We start from the raw sequence: 19,753 nt of genomic DNA, 5'->3' as shown, positions 1-19,753 counted from the left end.
TAAACAAAACTTTTATACATATTGAAAAATCAAAAAAATTCATGTGACTCACTTTAGTGCCATATTTTCTTTATTGTGATGGAATAAAACCAAATCTGAAATATCTGAGGTGCAAGTTGCTAATGGATGCATACTTCCATGGTGAAATGGCAAAGAAAAGGTTCAAAGTGGCTTTTCTTCAAAGAATAACTCTTATGGAGAAGCAAAGAGATATAAAGTGGCATATAGACAGATCTTAGGATACTGGCAATATTTTGTACCAAACTTATGTAATAATATTGCCTATTCAGTTCTTTATGTGTGTGCACTCTTCATGTATTACATAACTCATTGCACAAATCTTAAGTCATCAGATTATGTCATTATTCTGATGAAACTCTTTATATCTCACTTGAAAGTGAAAGTCACTTGGTCGTTTCTGACTCTTTGCAACCCCATGGACTGTAGCCTGCCAGGTTCCTCTGTCCATGGAATTCTCCGGGCAAGAACACTGGCATGGGAATCCATTCTCTCCTTCAGAGCATCTTCCCAACCCAGAGATCAAACCCAGGTCTCTTGTGTTAGCAGGCAGATTCTTTACCGTCTGAGGCACCAGGGAAGCCCACTTAGAATACAAATTACTTTGGGTAGTAATTATCTTCCTTACTGGAGATCTTTCATTGTTTCTTCTTATTCCTGTCTGGCAGTGTTCTATACATAGGTTTGACTTTTAGTAGTTTCAATCTGCCCCTTTTTTCTGCTAAGATAGGTTCCAGTTCTGCAAAGGTGTTTTACTTCCTTTTTAACCTGACTTATCTCCTTCATTTCCTTGACTTCTCCTTTTGTGACCTTTTAGCTGGTCCATGTTACCTATTCATTTTACTCTATTTTCTAACGATTATTTTTGCTCCTTTCCCTCCTATTATATTCTCTTGTGAATGCAAATCAGTTTTGTGACATTTTTCTTTTGGATCATATACAATCCTCTACTTTAGTGACTGTGTTAAAAATAGTAACTCTAATAACCATAAATCAACTTGTACTTATCTTTTTCTTCAACATTTTTTATCTTCCAGCCACTATATATTAAGCACATTACATCTACTGCTTTGTTAATTTTTAACAATATTATTTTAGTATCTTCACTCTAGTAGTGAATAATATAAACTCAAGGATTGCTGAATTAAAGCTTACCCTGTGGCAGAATGTTTACACATACATTTGGAATCTCTGCTCCTAAACTCTTGTCTTTACTGCCACTCTGGTTAAATTATGTTTGAAACTGGAACTTCTGAAAATCCAACAGTCAGTCTGCTTATTACTAAGAAAGCTATTGTCCTAAAAATGCTAAATATATATTATCAGATCCCTGTGTGCCCACTTTCTTTCTCCTTATAAATGGAATTTTTGAGGCTAAAAACTGTTAGATTTTGGTCTTGAGGATGGTGTGAGAAAAGAATTATTCTGCCTTCCTCATTGAGTTAGTTACACCTGAACAATAGAGAGGGGCTTCCCTGTTGGCTTAGTGGCAAAGAATCTGCCTTGGGAGAATTCTGGCTTTGATTCCTGGATCAGGAAAACCCCATGGAGGAAGACATGGCAATCTACTCTGGGATTCTTGCCTGGAGAATCCCGTGGACTGAGGAGCCTGGCAGGCTACAGTCCACAGGGTCACAAAGAGTCGGATGTAACTGAAGAGAGTCAGCACAGACATACATGAACAAATGAGGTGCATAGAGGTGCCTTTTTAACTTTTTGTCTGGTTATCTAGTTGGTACAGCCTCTGAGTCATGTGCTTGAAGGTAAAGCGTTTGGAGGCTCTTAGCTCTTTTAATACCAAGCAGATGTTTCATGAAGCCAACCTACATTTTGAAGCATGGATGGATTTTTTTCAATCCAGATCCATTTGGTCTACAATTAGTTCATCAGTTACTAGATCCCAGTGTAAGTGTGTCCTCAGTGATTGGGATTGCTAACTTTCTCTAAAGGTCCTACTTGGCATTTAAATAAAAATTTTGGAGACAAGGCATTAGAGGCTACTAGGAGACAGCAACTTTGAATCAGAAGCTGATTCTTCCACCTAGATGGAAATCTGGCTTTTCACTGCTTTCTCCTGGAGATCTACCTCTCTGTGTGCTTTATGTGAAAATGCTCTTTCCAGCCAGATTGTTAGCAACTTCAGAGCATGGTTCTGACTTTGATTTCTGTTGATTCCATTAAATAAATAGTTTAGTAATTTGTACTAAGTAAGGATTAAGTAACACCTCTGGGGGAAATTCTTTCTCTTTCTTCTGTTCTTAATTTCTCCTAAATGTTAGCAATGAATTCAGAATATAGCATAAATATGGAAAACATTCCTTAATTATTAGTAGAATAGAATAGAGGGGGGAAAATTGCTGAAAGGAAAAGCTCTATGTAAATTACTTACAAAATTATCTGTTTAGCAAGCATAGGTTAGGATACACAATCTGAAATGTGTCAAATGTAAAATATGCCAATAGCCATTGCTGATGAAACAAAATATTTGGAAATTTAAGTTATCCATATTATTCAGTAATATTCATGGCAAATTTATTTGACCTGCTTGTTATTTTGTCAAATCATATAATAATTCAAGTATGAGGAAGATAAAAACATTATTCTTCAAATTGTTAACTATTTTCAGTGTTGATGAAATGCTACTTAATGCACTTGTCAAACAAACAGAAAGTGCAATATTGTAAATTGATAATATCACAGTCTGTTCTCACTTCTTAGATATTTAGCTGTTGATGCTTCATAGGAAGAAATGTCATTTAAAAAATTCATTGGATTACAGAGAGTTCATGTGGAAATTTGCAGACACTGTGGCCTATTTATAAAATAATTCAGATGTGGTGATAATAACTATTTGCCTGTGATAATATAAAGACAGTATTTCTTTGATGGTTTGCCAACTTTTCAGTTGTATTGGAAAAATTGCTTTCTTTCAAAAAATGATTTCTTTTAAAGTATTGGAGGCCTCATATATAAGTGATATGACCAAACTACTGCATTTGAAAATTAAATTAATTATCATGGATCTGTTATACATGAGCAGTACTAAGACATTTAGGTAATTAAAATTCATCCATAAGTAAGGTATGATAACCTCCACAGTATATCTGTGTATAGTCAAGAGCCATAAATGACATGGGAATGGAGCCTTAATATGCCCTGGGTACCTGGTATATTTCAAATTCTACACTAGGAAGAATAGCAGTCACAAAGAAATAGTAATTATGACAATTTTATGAAGTTTAAAACAATATAAATAATTGTGAATTGTTTGCACATTCCACATTTTAAACTTCCAGATTCAGGCTAGACTCAAGAAAGAGTGGAGTTAGAGTGAGAGGATTACACTTTGGGAAGGAAGACGAGTTGTGTATTTGTCATCACTGTATCTTTACTTATTTACATGGAATTCATGTGTGAGTTCTGTATCTACATCAAGAAGTGTAATTTATTATTTTCAGAACTGTTTACTGTTTTTTAATATTGGGGATAGCAATTTAATATTGCTTAAGATCTGTACCCTTTGTATAGATACCAAGAGTCATTTGTTTAATGAAAAAAGAAGTCTTCACTTGTTTTAAAAACATTCTCTTACCTCATTTTCTGTAATCATACAGTATTTTATCTGTGGAAGACTAATATGTATGCTGAGCACATCAGGAGAAATGCTGGGCTGGATGAGTTACAAGTTGGAATCCAGAGAGGCAGGAGAAACATCAACGACCTCAGATATGCAGATGATACCACTCTAATGGCAGAAAGTGAACAGGAACTAAAGAGCCTCTTGAGGGTGAAGGAGGAGAATAAAAAGCTGGCTTAAAACTAAATATTAAAAAAAAAAACCCTAAGATTGTGGCATCCAGCTCCATTGCTTCATGGCAAATAGAGGGGGAAAAGGTGGAAGCAGTGACAGATTACCTCTTCTTCGACTCTAAAATTACAGTGGATTGTGACTGCAACCATGAAATCAGAAGACAGTTGCTTTTTGATAGGAAAGCTTTGAAAATCTAGACAGTGTGTTGACAAGCAGAGACATCACTCTGCCGACAAAAGTCTGTATAGTCAAAGCTATATTCTTCCCACTGGTCATGTATGGTTGTGAGAGCTGAACTGTACAGAAGGCAGAACGCCAAAGAATTGATGCCTTTGAACTGTGGTGCTGGAGAAAACTCCTGAAAGTCCCTTGGACAGCAAGGAGATCAAACCAGTCAATCTTAAGGGAGATCACCCTTGAATACTTGTTGGAAGGACTGATGCAGAAGCTGAAATTCCAGTATTTTTGTCATCTGGTGTGAACAGCTAACTGAGTGGAAAAGTCCCTGATGCTGGGAAAGATTGAGGGCAAATGACAAAAGGGTGCCAGAGGATGAGATGGCTGGATGACATCACTGATGCAATGGACACAAACTTGGTCAAACTTCAGGAGATGGTATGGGACAGAGAGGCCTGGTGTGCTGTAGTCCATGGGATTGCAAGAAGTCAGACATGACTGGGAGACTGAAAAACAAAAATCCTTCCCTGGAAGAACACACTGTAAGAAATGATTTGCTTAATGGTGACTACAACTTGGATGCCTAATAGGCATTAGATTAGACTGAATCCATTATCTTCCCTGCCAAGCTAGCTTCTCCGACCTTCACTGTTTGGTTAATTAATGTCTCCATGTGATCAGTCAGCTTCCAGGAATCTGGAGATAGTCTAGGCACTGTGTTCTTTTGTTGTTCACAGTTTTTCACCAAATCATGTAAATTGCACATTTTCACCTTTTATGAATCTGTCCCTTCCTCTCCATCCCCATGTTAGAGCTTTTGTCCATGCCCTCCTCATCTCTTTGGGTTAATGAAATGTCCTATAGTCACCCATCTGTCATTATGCTGCCCTGCATAATGGCTTTATGTCATCAGCTGATAAATTAGAAAATCATTAAATTGTCCATAAATGTCCTTAAGACCATACATAACTTGGTTCCTGCTTCTCCCTTTCATCTGGTCTTTCCCTAGGCATTCACCTTGAACCTTAACATTCCAAAGTTTCAAAAGCATACAGCTTCTGACTCAAACCAGGCTATTTGCTACCTGCTGTATTCCTGTTGTTATTTGCTTTAAGTTATCCCTACCTTTGACTTTCCTTCACCACACCCCTCCCTTGGCTGACACACTCATTTTTCAACACTCAGATCAAGTAAGTAAAATCGATAACCCTCTTTTGTGTGTCCTATATACACATAGGTCTTTCACAGTACACATGACACTTTATTACATACATCTGGTTACTTGTCGGTTTTGCCATGATAGAATGAAAGCCATTAAAGTGTAGATCCTCTGCTTTATAAATCTTTGTATCTTCAGAAATGTGCAAAGTTTTAGAAAAAGATACATATATGCTTATTGGATCAATTAAGTAAGTAACAAAAGTTAATACCTGAGTTTTCAATAAGTATTTCACGTGGGAGTCATATTTTTGGATTACTGTTGAGAGACACTGTCTGGAAAGAAAAAAGAGCTTTGTTTACAATTGAGTGGGAAAACATTAAATTTAGCAAGTTTATCACAAGTATTGCTTTGCCCATGATTCTATAGCAAATGTGGTTTAAGGATTTCTGTTGATGTAATTTTAAATATCATTTTGCATGTCTTCCTTAAAACCTCTGTATAACTTGATAGGCTACAAGCATATATAAAAACCTAAGAACTCAAGACATTTTTGACAACTTAACCAAACCTCTCAAAGACTGTTCATTATAAGAAACTACTTTTAATTCAAAATGTCAGTTGCAAAGGGATTCATAAGGAGATAATGACAGATACATCAAGAAATATTAAATATGCAAAAATTTGCAGAGAATTGCTTTCAGAATTAATGACGTATTTATCATAGGTGGTGTTGTATTTGATCCCAAATCTTTGTTTTCCTGGTATTTTTGCTTTTTTCCCTAAGCTCCTCTTATTGCTTCAGCTTTATCTCTTAGGTGGAATAGATGTGAGTTGAGCAGAGATTCTTGTGGCTTCACTATTCAAAATTATTTTCCCAAACGTTATTGACTTTCCCTTCCAATTTGTCCTGAAAACTCATGAATTGAATCAAATAATGAACTGTATAACACAAATTCACAATGTTAAAAACACGCCAATATATTTTGTAGTAGCAGATAGCCCTGTTTGATCCCCAGCCCAACTCTGAGTGTCTGCAGCCAACCCTGTCACTACACAGGCACCTGCAGCTGGTCTTCACAGCCGGGTGTGTGTGTGTGTGTGTGTGTGTGTACACGACCAGCTCCAGCAGCAACTGCTGTCAGCCCTGGACCTTATCTGGAGGCACCAATGAGGATCACAACAGCCTCTGCAGCACTGCAGACCTCCCACAGCACTTGCCAAGGACCACATGGTTGTGGATGCTGTGGAATCTTGTGACCTGAGCTGAGCAGACTTTGTGTTTCTCCTCCCCTCCAGACCTGGAGTTGTCTCACAATTCTGTGCGTGGTGCCTTGCACCACTACACCCAGGGTCACAGCACATTTCAGGGTACCCTTGCCTGTAAGTGAAGGTCTCTCCATACTGAAGCCAGCTCATACAGTCTGGAAGAGGTGACTGCTGCTTCCTCTGTACAGACAGCTATGCAAGGCAGTGTGCAGTGAAAGTGTTAGTTGCTCAGTCATGTTCAACTCTTTGTGACCCCATGGACTGTAGCCTTCCAGGCTCCTCTGTCCTTGGGATTCTCCAGGCAAGAATACTGAAGTGAGTTGCCATTCCTTTTTCTGGGGGATCTTCCCCACCCAAGGATATAAGGCTAGAAGATCACAAAAAATCAGGGAAATATGACACCACCCAAAGAATACACTAGACTTCCAGCAATTGATCCCAAAGAAATGGAGATAAAAGAATTGTCTGATTAAAGCACTCAAAATAATTGTTCCAAAGATGCTCAGAGAACTACAAGGGAACACAGAAAAAGAATTTAGTGAATTTAGCATAACAATGCAAGAAACAAAATGAGAAATTGAGCAAAGAGAAAACACAAGACTCAAATAGAAATGCTTGCACTAAAGAATACAAGACTGAGCTGAAGAATTTGATAAACTACCAAGCAGAAGACTCCGTAAACTTAAAGACAGATTTCTTGAAATCACCCAATCAGAGGAACAATAAAAAGAAGAAAGGGAATGGAGAAATGTTGTTTGTCAACTACACTTCAATTAAAAATTACTGACAATGAAAAGTTAGTGAATAAATCCAATGGGTCTCACAGTCAGTTCAGTCACTCAGTTGTGTCTGACTCTTTGTGACCCCATGGACTGCAGCATGTCAGTCCAGCATGCAGTTGCCATCACCAACTCCTGGCGCTTGCTCAAACTCATGTCCATCGATTGGGCGATGCCATCCAACCATCTCATCCTCTATCATCCCCTTCTTCTCCTGCCTTCAACCTTTCCTCACACAGGGTCTTTTCCAAAGAGTCACAGGCTCCTTTTGTTTCCCTGAGCCCCAGGTAGCATCCACCTACAAGTCACAGCCCTCCACCAAACAGTTCAGAACAAATTTCTGACTCCCAGGGATTCCAGACTTTTTGAAGAATTTGTCCAATTTGATGTTTCTCTCTGCATTTGTTGACGTGGTAGTTGTTGTCTTATAAATTTATTTTGAAACACAACCTTTGATTTAATAGACCATTTTGATGGGGACCTATCTGAAGCATATAATTAGTAATACAATAATAATTTAGATTAAGTGATATCAAAAGTCCTCCTTGTTTTACCCATTCTATGATTTTATGGTATGAGGCTGAATACTGGGGGGAAAAAGAAAGACATGATATTTTAATGAAAGAATGTAGCCTTTGCAAATTGCAGACAGCATTAATTTCACTCTTTCTACTAACAAACTGAGTGATCGGCCCTAGATAAGTTATTTAACCTTCCAGAAGTTCAGTTTCCTTGATTCCGAAGTAAGGTAGTATGTATTGTTATGAGGTTAAAGGGAGAATTAGATGAGATAATGTATGCAAAATGTACTAGAACTCCAGGAAGTGATAGCTATTATTAATAGTCACTAAAACAATTTTAATTCACTTTTATATCAGGCTGTGCTTTAGAGAATTTATGACATATACCTCCCACACTCCATTTTTTGCTCATTTAGCTCAGAACAACTTTAATTCCTGATAAACTCACCCTGTAGCACTGATACCTTCTCCCAGGTTAGCTTTTTGATATGTCTATTATTTCAAATAATACATGTATATGTTGAGATATCAGGCTCAATTAGGATGTGCTCATTTGCTGTCACTTGAGTTTTCCAATTTGAATTCACTCTCCTTTGTTTATAATGTACCAATTATTTTCAATGAGTTCCAGAAAGGAATTTAAAGCAGGAGATAATGATTTTCAATGGATGGAAATTCAGTGATACAAAGAGCTTAGTGACATATGCACAATCAAATTTACCAAATGAATGAGGGAAAAAAATCCTCAAAAATCTAATAACTGGTAGCAGAGATATTTTTAAATGAACGTTAGATTGTTCTGGAAGGTGTTAGCAGCTCTTCAAATGTATCTGAATAGCTGTGAAGAATAGATAATTATTAACAGAATTTGCCAAAGGGAGATATCTATTAAAAGTACAATAGCTTCCACAGTATTAGTGAAAGGATAGTTTATACAATCAACTGAAAAATATTGTGATTTGGCACTTGAGAAATCAGTCAGAAAGTAGTCTTAGAACAGAAATGAAATGTCTTACCTGGATACTTTCCAGATATGCATAAATTCTAGAAGTTGGTTCAGATAAAACTGACTGTGGTCATCTTCATGCTGTAGATAGCAGGATATATTAATATTTATAGAGTGAAGAGGAATGAATCCCAGATAAAAATAGGTCCGTAACTTCCTGCTGTCATTTTATTCACCTCTTTTGATAACCCTCATTTATCATTTTAATATTTTGTTTTAAAGACCTTAGAAGACACTTCTTAACTGTAGAAGCATTCTTTTCAAAAGTAAAGCAGAAAGCTGCTCTTTGGTTGAGGATAAACCCCAAGGACAGTTGAAGAGCATCCTGCCACTACCAAGGTCAAATACAAATTTATCCCAGCAGGAAGGCAATTTTGACACCAGTTCTCCCATGTACGTGTACGTTTTCTTTACATTTAGGCCTTGGATCCATGGCAGCATAAGACTTGACAGCTTGCCACGTTGGCCAGCAGACACAGAACAGAATCCTCCATTTTTCAGATTTTCCATATCTTGCCACTAAAACGTCAGGGTAAGAGAACTTCCCGTCTCATGAACATTGAGTTATGCTAATGAAAGACAACTACTGATAGGTATAAATTGCAGGAGTTATCAGATGGCATTGTATTTTTCTCCCAAGATGAGCGGAAACTATTCATCTTAAAATAGCAGCCCCCTGATCCACATCTCTGCATTCACACAGATGCACTCTCATCTTAACTCCTTGATCAACTCTTCTAAAATGGGCACCTATGAAAACCCTATGCAGGTCTGCAGAGGAAGCAAATATACCCCATCATCTTTGCACTTTTTCATCACCCAGAGCCGTTAAGTTTTACAGCCCAGTGAGTCCCTTAGTGCCTGGAGTGCATATAATCTTGTATGTCAGTACGCACACAATCTAATTTTAAAACTGCCTGTTAGAGTTTCTGACAGAAAACATCAGAAGGAAAACCTTTACATGGCTTAAGGTCAACGGTAAATCAATTTTTATATTGGATTGTTTTGTGAGGAAGAGGGAGGAAGCTAAGTAACATGGAAAGAATAAGGTCATTGCTATAAAAAAGGAAGGCTTTGTATTATTAGAAATGCTAAGGAACTTGGCAACATGAGGCTTACTGTATAGGAATTTACATCCAAGGTCCCTGGTTGATGAAATCTGAAAGTGTGATAGTGATTGAGACAATTTCTTTTTCTGCAGTAGATAAAGCTAAAGTTCAGGCATGGAAAGGACAGTAAAAGTGAAGGGAAAAAGAAATTTAGAGTCAAAATACAATAAGATTTGAACTGTAATGTTTGACATTTGCCTTATTTCAGAGACTTCCCTGGTGGCTCAGTGGTAAAAAATCAACCTGCAATGCAGGAGACATGGGAGATGCGGGTTTGATCCCTGGGTCAGGAAGATCCCCTGGAGGAGGAAATGGCAACCCAGTCCAGCATTCTTCCCAGGGAAATCCCATGGACAGAGGAGCCTGAGGAGCTACAGTCCATAGGGTTGCAAAGAGTTGGACATGACTGAGCACACATGCACTTATTTTAGAAGTTAAAACCAAAGCAGCATGTAAATAATATGACATATTTGCATCTTTCGGTATAGCATAATCATATTCATTTAAAAGCTACTTTACTTGTCTTCCAGAGATAACTTTTTGGGGCAGGGGAATTGTCCTTTTTCATACAGTCACTTAAAAGAAAAAAAAATTATCCAAAGGATCTCAAAGAGTTGGAGGAAAGTTTGAGCACGTATCCTTGGAATGTATTGCACAATTTACTTTTCTACAAAGCTGAAAGCCATACCTTTGTTTTAGTAAAAACACTAAGGTATTTTTGTTCCTTTTTTTCATAGAGAAATCTATTGCTTTAAATATTCTATGAAAGCTTCCTTGAGCTATAAGGAAATCTTAATTTTATGATTAATGTCTACAATGTTGGCAATACTTTTGATCAAACCCAAAAGACGTAAAGGAAGAAAATTAAAAAAAAAAAGTTTCAGTCATTCATGTCATTTTTAATCAAGACAGGAATTTTAAAATTTTGAAATCTAGGATGATTTCTAAAGAATATCAACCTGTTTTGTGAATAATCTCTTGGAACATGAATTAAATCATCATATATCAACATAATAGGAGTCAGTTTAAAATAAGAAAGCCATCATCTAAGTTGAATTGAGCTTTGTAATGCTTTTTACACTGAAAATAAACTCTGAAATATCTCCAAAATAGTGTTGGTGTCAGTAAACTTAATAAAATGATAGTGATCATTATAGTTCCAATATTACATAGAAACAATATTGTCAAGCCGCTTTTATGTTGTTTAAGTAGAAAGAAAATTTAATTATTCACAATGTTTAGCATACAGCTGAAATTATGAAAATCATAGAGAATTTTGGCATCATTTTAAATAATAGAATTAAGATAGAAGACCATTCACCATTCCTTTACCATAGGTTTATAAAAGAAAAAGAATCATGGGCCATTTATTTTAAATATAGCCATTCAGACCATGAAGAAGGGTTGCAAACTGTTAAACTGTTTCAGTTATATCCAGTTATATTAAATTAATTAACATGCTTATCTAGTCCTGAAAGAAGATTTTATAAAACCAGGCAATTAGTTTTTATTTTCTTCAACTATAAGACTTTCAAGTGAAATTATAATCTAACCTACTTCATGGATATTAAAAGTTCATAACAAAAAGTGTGATATATCAGAGTGCAACATATGCATCATGTTGACATAACACACCAGTGTCCAGACTCTAATATTTTCAATATCATGAGTAAGTTTTTGAAATGTATGAATGTCTTAACTAACATTAGGGTGATCTAATGTTTAAGACTTTGCCTTCCAATGCAGGGGATGTCGATTTGATCCCTGATTGGAGAGCTAAGAGCCCACATGACTTGTGACCAAAAAACTGAAGAAACAAAAGTAATGCTGTAACAAATTCAATAAAGTCTTTAAAAGTGGTCCACATCAAAAAAATCTTTAGGACTTTCCTAGTGGCTCAGCGGTAAAGAATCCGCCCGCCAATGCAGGAGATGGAGATTTGATCCCCGAACTAGGAAGATCCTGCACACCACAGAGCAACTAAGCCCATGCCCCACAACTACTGAGCCTGTGCTCTAGGGCCTGGGAGCCACAACTACTGAAGCCGTAATGCCCAAGAGTGCGTGCTCCGGACAATGAGAAGCCTGTGCACCAAAACTAGAGAGTAGCACCCACTTGCCACACCTGGAGAAAAGCCCACGCACCAGTGAAAACCCAGCACAACCAAACATAAATAAATAATATTATTTTTAACAGTTTTAAAAAAGACTACAATATCATATAGTCTAACATGCTATAGTTCGCTTTGGCGCTGTTATGAATTGATACATGTACAGCGCTAATAACAGTGCCTGACACCTAATATATACTTAATGTGGTTAATTATCATTAAATACCCTGTCATGGCCCAGGCTTTGGGATGTGTGGATACAGCTGTGGAAAACAAAACAAAGCCAAAAAAACATAAAGGTAGAATTTTGACTAATTGCTCTGACACCCACATCTAAAACGTTTGAGTATAGTCCGTAAATTCTCAGTGGAGACTCACTGTCTGGTCTCTGCTTACTAGTTCCATGAATGTGACCTGAGAAAGGTCACGAGCTCCTTGGGATTCAGTGTCCTTATTGACACATGGAATTGTTGTAAATGGTAAATGTGATGTAAATGTTAAAGTTTCAGATATAAAATATATGTTCAGTACATATTATATCAAAGTAGTGGAGTTATATGCATTTAAGAATAAACCTTAGGGCTTCCCTTGTGGCTCGGATGGTAAAGCATCTGCCTACAATGCAGGAGACCCGGGTTCAATCCCTGGGTTGGGAAGTTCCCTTGGAGAAGGAAATGGCAACCCACTCCAGTATTTTTGCCTGGAAAATCCCATGGATGGAGGAGCCCGGTAGGCTATAGTCCATGGGGTTGCAAAGAGTCAGACACGACTGAGCGGCTTCACTTCACTTCAAGAATAAATCTTAATTTACATTAAAACTGAAATATTAGTGATTTGGGAATTGCTACCAGTGACATTCTTTTTAGCAATTATTCAGCTTCTAAATAAGAGTAGGAGTTAGAATTATACATTTTCTCCTCCCCCTGTTGAAATGAAGTATGATAATTTCAGCTTTTTCATCAACACCAAGGACAATTTGAAGATGCTTATGTTTATTAATATTAAGGGTATTAGTTACTTTATAATGCTTCTTTGTGGCGAGTTCAGATGCATAGCCCTGGAGCCGTCAATGCCATCTGAGTTGGGTATGAATTCCAAAAGGTATTTCTAAACAACTCTCTTTTGGCCTCATTATGTTATGTTGCACATAGATATACTGCAGACTAATGCACCACCTGACACTTTATGATGAAGCACCCCAAACTAGAAACGAAAGTCACGCGTTGGAAATCTGTTATCTGAGGTAGATGACAGGGTGATGGGAGTTTTGCCTAAAGCAGGCAATTGGAAGATTCCATAGATAAAAACTGCTGAAATATCAAAGTTTACTGCATACTGTGCAATTTGGGTTTGATGTAACTCAAGACATCACACAGGGAATAAAATTTATATCTAACAGCATGAAGCTGTCATTAAAGCACAGTAATTCCTTTCTAAGGAGTTTTATTATATATATTATAAATATTAATCTGTCCTGATTTAAACTGTGTTGATATCACCATTGTCTTCAAATAGAGCAAGAGTTGTGTTATTTTGCTTCCTTCAATGGTTTCCCCATCACATTTTCTGTCCCATTCATTTACTAGTGGATTCTTGTATGAATATGATAACATTAATAAGTTACTCATAAATGAAATTTCAAGAGACCAGTTGATTTATTATACTGAGGTTGCAGTATGCTGTACATGTAATTGCTTTAGTCCAAATTGTTAATAGACATATATTTCATTATGTTTAAGTAAATATACTCAAATAAATACATATTCATTAAGCCATGTAATCCCCAAATGGCAACAATCCATAAGGATGGGAACACTGTCCTTAAAGAACCCATTTGCTAACTGATGCCAATGCTAAGAAAGTCTCACCTTTCGAGATAATGTTCCTGGAGTGTCTCTCTTTTTCTGTAGATGAAGTTGAATAACAGATTTATTTTTCTGAAATACTCTGTGGCTTCCCAAATAGTGATCACTGAAAGAGAAAAAAAAAAATGAACATAATTATTCTCTTACTATTCCCCCAGTGTATGTTTTCCTCCCTGACTCTATGTCATTTTATTTTAAGAACTTACTCCGATAAAAGTTTAAATATATCTGTAGTTTTCTGTCTGTCTACCTCTCTATCATGGTTTTCCAGGTGACTCAGTGGTAAAGAATCTGCCTGCCAATGCAGGAGACATGGGTTTTATTCCTGGGTCAGAAAGATTCCTCCTGGAGGAGGAAATGGCAGCCCACTCCAGTATTCTTGCTTGGTAACTCCCTGGACAGAAGAGCCTGGCTACAGTTCATAGAGTTGCAAGGAGTAGGACACCTGAATGACTGTGCCTTAACTATCTGCCTATCTGTCTATCTCTAATGTGCATGTGTATATAAACATATAGAGACATGTCTCCTCATATTCAGTTTTAAAGGCAAGATATACTTATTTTCAAATTCATTGTTAGAAAAAATGACTAGACACCTTTAGAATGGATATGATAAAGAATCCATATTCAAAGTTAGTTTTATCTGGCCATCTCAAAGCTGACCACAGCATGCTTCTGGGAGGTCTAACTGATGCCACAAAATGTTTGTGGGGATCACTGTAACAAGGAAGCAGAGCCGTGTGGTAGAAATATCACAAGTTTAGAGACAGATGTACTAGCCCCTTGACCTTAGGCCAGTTAAACTATCTGAAACAATATTTTTCCTTTAGAGTTGGGATATTAATGTCTATGTCAAAGGCTTGACAAGCAGATTAAATAAAAAATATTACACATTTCAGACATTTTTAATGGTGTAATTGTATTTTGTTTTCCTCCCTTCCTTGCTTCCTTCCTTCCATCCTTCCTTCCTCTCTCTCTCTCTGTAAATATTTCCTAATCATAGATGAAATAATGAACAAAACAACCTATTGCTATCCATCAGTTCGTTCAGTCGCTCAGTCGTCTCCGACTCGTATAGGGCTCTTATATTGTTCCTTGGATTGTTTCTACTGTGAATCTAGACATAAGACATGGCCAGTGTATTCCCTGAGTTTCTGGAATCATTGATTTCTGCCTTCCTCCAAGGGCTATTCTCGTATTCTATCACATATACTCAGGTTCCTCTTTTAAATTCCTCCAACCCCAGCTCTTTTTTTTTATTTTTTCATGCTTCAGTTCAGTTCAGTTCAGTCGCTCAGTGGTGTCCGACTCTGAGACCCCATGAATCGCAGCACGCCAGGCCTTCCTGTCCATCACCAACTCCTGGAGTTCACTGAGACTCACCTCCATCGAGTCAGTGATGCCATCCAGCCATCTCATCCTCTGTTGTCCCCTTCTCCTTCTGCCCCCAATCCCTCCCAGCATCAGAGTCTTTTCCAATGAGTCAACTCTTCGCATGAGGTGGCCAAAGTACTGGAGTTTCAGCTTCAGCATCATTCCCTCCAAAGAAATCCCAGGGCTGATCTCCTTCAGAATGGACTGGTTGGATCTCCTTGCAGTCCAAGGGACTCTCAAGAGTCTTCTCCAACACCACAGTTCAAAAGTATCAATTCTTAAGCGCTCATCTTCCTTCACAGTCCAACTCTCACATCCATACATGACCACAGGAAAAACCATAGCCTTGACTAGATGGACCTTTGCTGGCAAAGTAATGTCTCTGCTTTTCAATATGCTATCTAGGTTGGTCATAACTTTCCTTCCAAGGAGTAAGCATCTTTTAATTTCATGGCTGCAGTCACCATCTGCAGTGATTTTGGAGCCCTCCAAAAATAAAGCGTGTCACTGTTTCCACTGTTTCCCTATCTATTTCATGCTTAGAGTTCTGAAATTCCTCTGAAGTTCCTCTTCCTATTTTGGGAACCAACTTTAAGAGTGGTGACCCATCTTGCTTTTAAAGCTTCCTTTCTTCAGTGTGTTGATGTCTGGACCCTGGATCCCAGTGCAGTGAATTCAGCCTCAGATATGGCTACTGCTTTCTTGAACTGCCTATTTCACTCACTTGTATATACATCCTGGAGAAGGCAATGGCACCCCACTCCAGTACTCTTGCCTGGAAAATCCCGTGGACAGAGGAACCTGGTGGGCTTCAGTCCATGGGGTCGCGAAGAGTCGGACATGACTGAGCAACTTCACTTTCCCTTTTCACTTTCATACTTTGTAGAAGGAAATGGCAACCCACTCCAGTGTTCTTGCCTTGAGAATCCCGGGGACGGGGGAGCCTGATGGGCTGCTGTCTATGGGGTCGCACAGAGTCAGACACGACTGAAGCGACTTAGCAGTATATACGTCCTTCACTAGGGTTGCCAGAGAAAATAGATGACCAATAAACATGAATTTCAGATAACAATGAATAAACATTTTTAGTTTAAGTATGTTTCAAACATACACTAAGAAAAATGGAAATTTTTGAAATTTGAATTTAACTGAAAATTCTGTATATTTATTTGCTTAATGTGTCAGTTCAACTCCCTTCTAAAAGTCAGCCCTAGTTCTTCCCTTATCTTTGCCTCAAGTGTGGTGAGGAGAGGGGTAAGGTCTGGGTAATTTTCAGATTTTGGGAGGAATTTTTTTCACCTATAAATTTTCTTTTGTTTTTTAAAAAAGTTATGTTATAGGAATATATTCTCAGGGAAAACATTTGAATTATACTAAATTGTGCACAATAAAAAAGATCTTAAAATTGTTCTCTTTCCCTTTGTCCAAAGCAATAGTTAACAAGAGTTTATTGCACTTAAAAAAAAAGAAAATAGGCTGAGATAAATGGTCAAAAACACATACATTTATGTTAAAAATAAGATCATTTTTATTTTAGCTGGGTCTCTAACTTGTAGCTAAATTTCTTTAATTTATTTTTGGACACTGCCTTTTTTGTTTCTGGCATGTTGCATGGCACTCAGGATCTTAATTTCCCAATCTGGGAATCAAACTCGTGCCCCCTGCAGTGGAAGCACAGAGTACCAAGCAATGGAACGTCAAGGAATTCCTGAGACTTTGCTTCTTGATCAGAAAATTTAAACTATTCTATTCATAGCAATACCATCTACTGTGTTATTATAGGTTTATATTAAACATATTTGTTTTAAAATTTTTCCCATTATTCTTTGGGATTATTTGAACCCTGAGTCTCTTTTCCCTCTATCTTTAGAGGCTTAGAAGACACAAATAATTTTAATCTTCTACTGGTTATCTATTTTTTTAGTAATACATATCTTAAATCTTTTCCAATTCAACATCAATTTAAACATTATTTATTTCACATTCTCAAATAAATCTTAGAGCTTAATATGACTTCATTTCTATTTCATAATATACAGTTGCCCAAGAAGAGATAATTTCAATTTTTTCCAGATTCTTTTATAATTTACTGGATGCAATAAAAATATAGTAGATCAGTTGATCCAAAAAGTTAGAAATGGGAATTATAAAAAAGATAATACAGTTTATTTTTAAACTAAAAATAGTTAAATAGCCTCTCAATAACCAAAGTCTTGATGCTAGAATAAAGTTGTTGATATAGGATGAAACGTCTGTTGATTACAATTTTGTGTCTTCTGGCATAAAACAAATCTATAATTATCTTCAATTTTCAGCTCCAGCTTCCAACCTGAATGGAGAATTGATTTAGATTCCTGTGCTTATTATTCTAATCTTTTGAAGTTGTTTCCTCCACACTTAATTCAGCAGTAGTGGTTTTAATGATCTATCTGGAATGTATTTGTTGAGTAAAGAGGGATTTACAGATCCAATTTTAGACATTTTTATCAATATAACAACAATTTGCCCAAATATTCTTAAATTAACAAAGACTTTTTTTTCATCTCTGACCTTTTGTATTTAACACATGAACAATTTTCATAAATATCCGATGTTTCTGTACTCTAAATACTTCATGAATCCATGTATTTATTCCTGTCCAGTACCAAATTGCTTCAATTATTTAATTTTCTATCATATTTTGAAGTTTGGAAATAAGGTGCAACCCTGCGTCCAAGCAGCGGCGGCTGTGCCGGAGGGTCTAGAGGGCCTACTCCATGTTCAAGGTCAAGAGAGGTGGCTGTGAGGAGATAGCCCTCATCCAAGGTAAGGACAGGGGCTGTGCTTTGGTGGAGCAGCCATGAAGAGATACCCCATGTCCAAGGTAAGAGAAACTTAAGTAAGATGATAGGTGTTGCGAGAGGGCACCAGAGGGCAGACACACTGAAACCATAATCACAGAAAACCAGCCAATCTGATCACACACAGCCTTGATTAACTCAATGGAGCCAAGCCATGCCGTGTGGGGCCACCCAAGATGGGAGGGTCATGGTGGAGAGGTCTGACAGAATGTGTTCCACTGGAGAAGGGAATGGCAAACCACTTCAGTATTCTTGCCTTGAGAATCCCATGAACAGTATGAAAAGGGAAAATGACAGGATACTGAAAGAGGAACTCCCCAGGTCAGTAGGTGCCCAATATACTACTGGAGATCAGTGGACAAATAACTCCAGAAAGAATGAAGGGATGGAGCCAAAGCAAAAACAACACCCAGTTGTGGATGGGACTGGTGATGGAACCAGAGTTCAATGCTGTAAAGAGCAATATTGCATATGAACCTGGAATGTTAGGTCCACGAAAAAGGCAAATTGGAAGTGTTCAAACAGGAGATGACAAGAGTGAACATCGACATTCTAGGAATCAGCGAACTAAAATGGACTGGAATCGGTGAATTTAACTCAGATAACCATTATATCTACTACAGTGGGCAGGAATCCCTTAGAAGAAATGGAGTAGCCATCATGGTCAACAAAAGAGTCTGAAATGCAGTTCAGTTCAATTCAGTCGCTCAGTCGAGTCTGATTCTGCGACCCCATGAATCGCAGCATGCCAGGGCTCCCTGTCCATCACCAACTCCCAGAGTTCAATCAGACTCACGTCCATCGAGTCAGTGATGCCATCCAGCCATCTCATCCTCTGTGGCCCCCTTCTCCTCCTGCACCCAATCCCTCCCAGCATCACAGTCTTTTCCAATGAGTCAACTCTTTGCATGAGGTGGCCAAAGTACGGAAATGCAGTACTTGGATGCAATCTCAAAAATGGCAGAATGATCTCTGTTTGTTTCCAAGGCAAACCATTCAATATCATGGTAATCCAAGCCTATGCCCCAACCAGTAATGCTGAAGAAGCTGAAGTTGAACGGTTTTATGAAGATCTACAAGATCTTTTAGAATTAACACCCCAAAAAGATGTCCTTTGCATTATAGGGGACTGGAATGCAAAAGTAGGAAGTCAAGAAACACCTGGAGTAACAGACAAATTTGGCCTTGGAGTACAGAATGAAGCAGGGCAAAGGCTAATAGAGTTTTACCATAAGAATGCACTGGTCATAGCAAACACCCTCTTCCAACAACACAAGAGAAGACTCTACACATGGACATCACCAGATGGTAAACACCGAAATCAGATTGATTATATTCTTTGGAGCCAAAGATGGAGAAGGTCTATACAGTTAGCAAAAAGAAGACCAGGAGCTGACTGTGGCTCAGATCATGAACTCCTTATTGTCAAATTCAGACTTAAATTGAAGAAAGTGGGAAAACAACTAGACCATTCAATTCAGTTCAATTCAGTTCAGTTGCTCAGTCGTGTCCGATTCCTTGTGACCCCATGAATCATAGCACGCCAGGCCTCCCTGTCCATCACCAACTCCCGGAGTTAACTCAGACTCACGTCCATCAAGTCAGTGATACCATCCAGCCATCTCATCCTCTGTCGTCCCCTTCTCCTCCTGCCCCCAGTCCTTTCCAGCATCGGAGTCTTTTCCAATGAGTCAACTCTTCGCATGAGGTGGCCAA

The 19,753-nt window shown here is 37.8% G+C and overlaps 1 protein-coding gene across 2 annotated transcripts in view; it reads right to left on the bottom strand.

Moving 5' to 3' along the window:
* The window catches only part of PIK3C2G (phosphatidylinositol-4-phosphate 3-kinase catalytic subunit type 2 gamma), a 460,044-nt gene that overhangs the window by 387,294 nt on the left and 52,997 nt on the right, over positions 1–19,753 (bottom strand). For both annotated transcript variants that reach the window (XM_055571258.1, XM_055571268.1), the window contains exons 5-7: positions 13,828–13,930; positions 8,751–8,821; positions 5,437–5,500 (exon numbers count right to left, since the gene is read on the bottom strand). In XM_055571258.1, coding sequence (XP_055427233.1) covers positions 5,437–5,500; positions 8,751–8,821; positions 13,828–13,930 — 238 coding nt within the window. The remainder of the gene's footprint in view (positions 1–5,436; positions 5,501–8,750; positions 8,822–13,827; positions 13,931–19,753) is intronic.

The sequence above is a fragment of the Bubalus kerabau genome, chromosome 1 (assembly GCF_029407905.1).
Source record: "Bubalus kerabau isolate K-KA32 ecotype Philippines breed swamp buffalo chromosome 1, PCC_UOA_SB_1v2, whole genome shotgun sequence".
Taxonomy (NCBI): Eukaryota; Metazoa; Chordata; class Mammalia; order Artiodactyla; family Bovidae; genus Bubalus; species Bubalus kerabau.
This window is presented reverse-complemented; position numbering and strand designations above follow the sequence as displayed.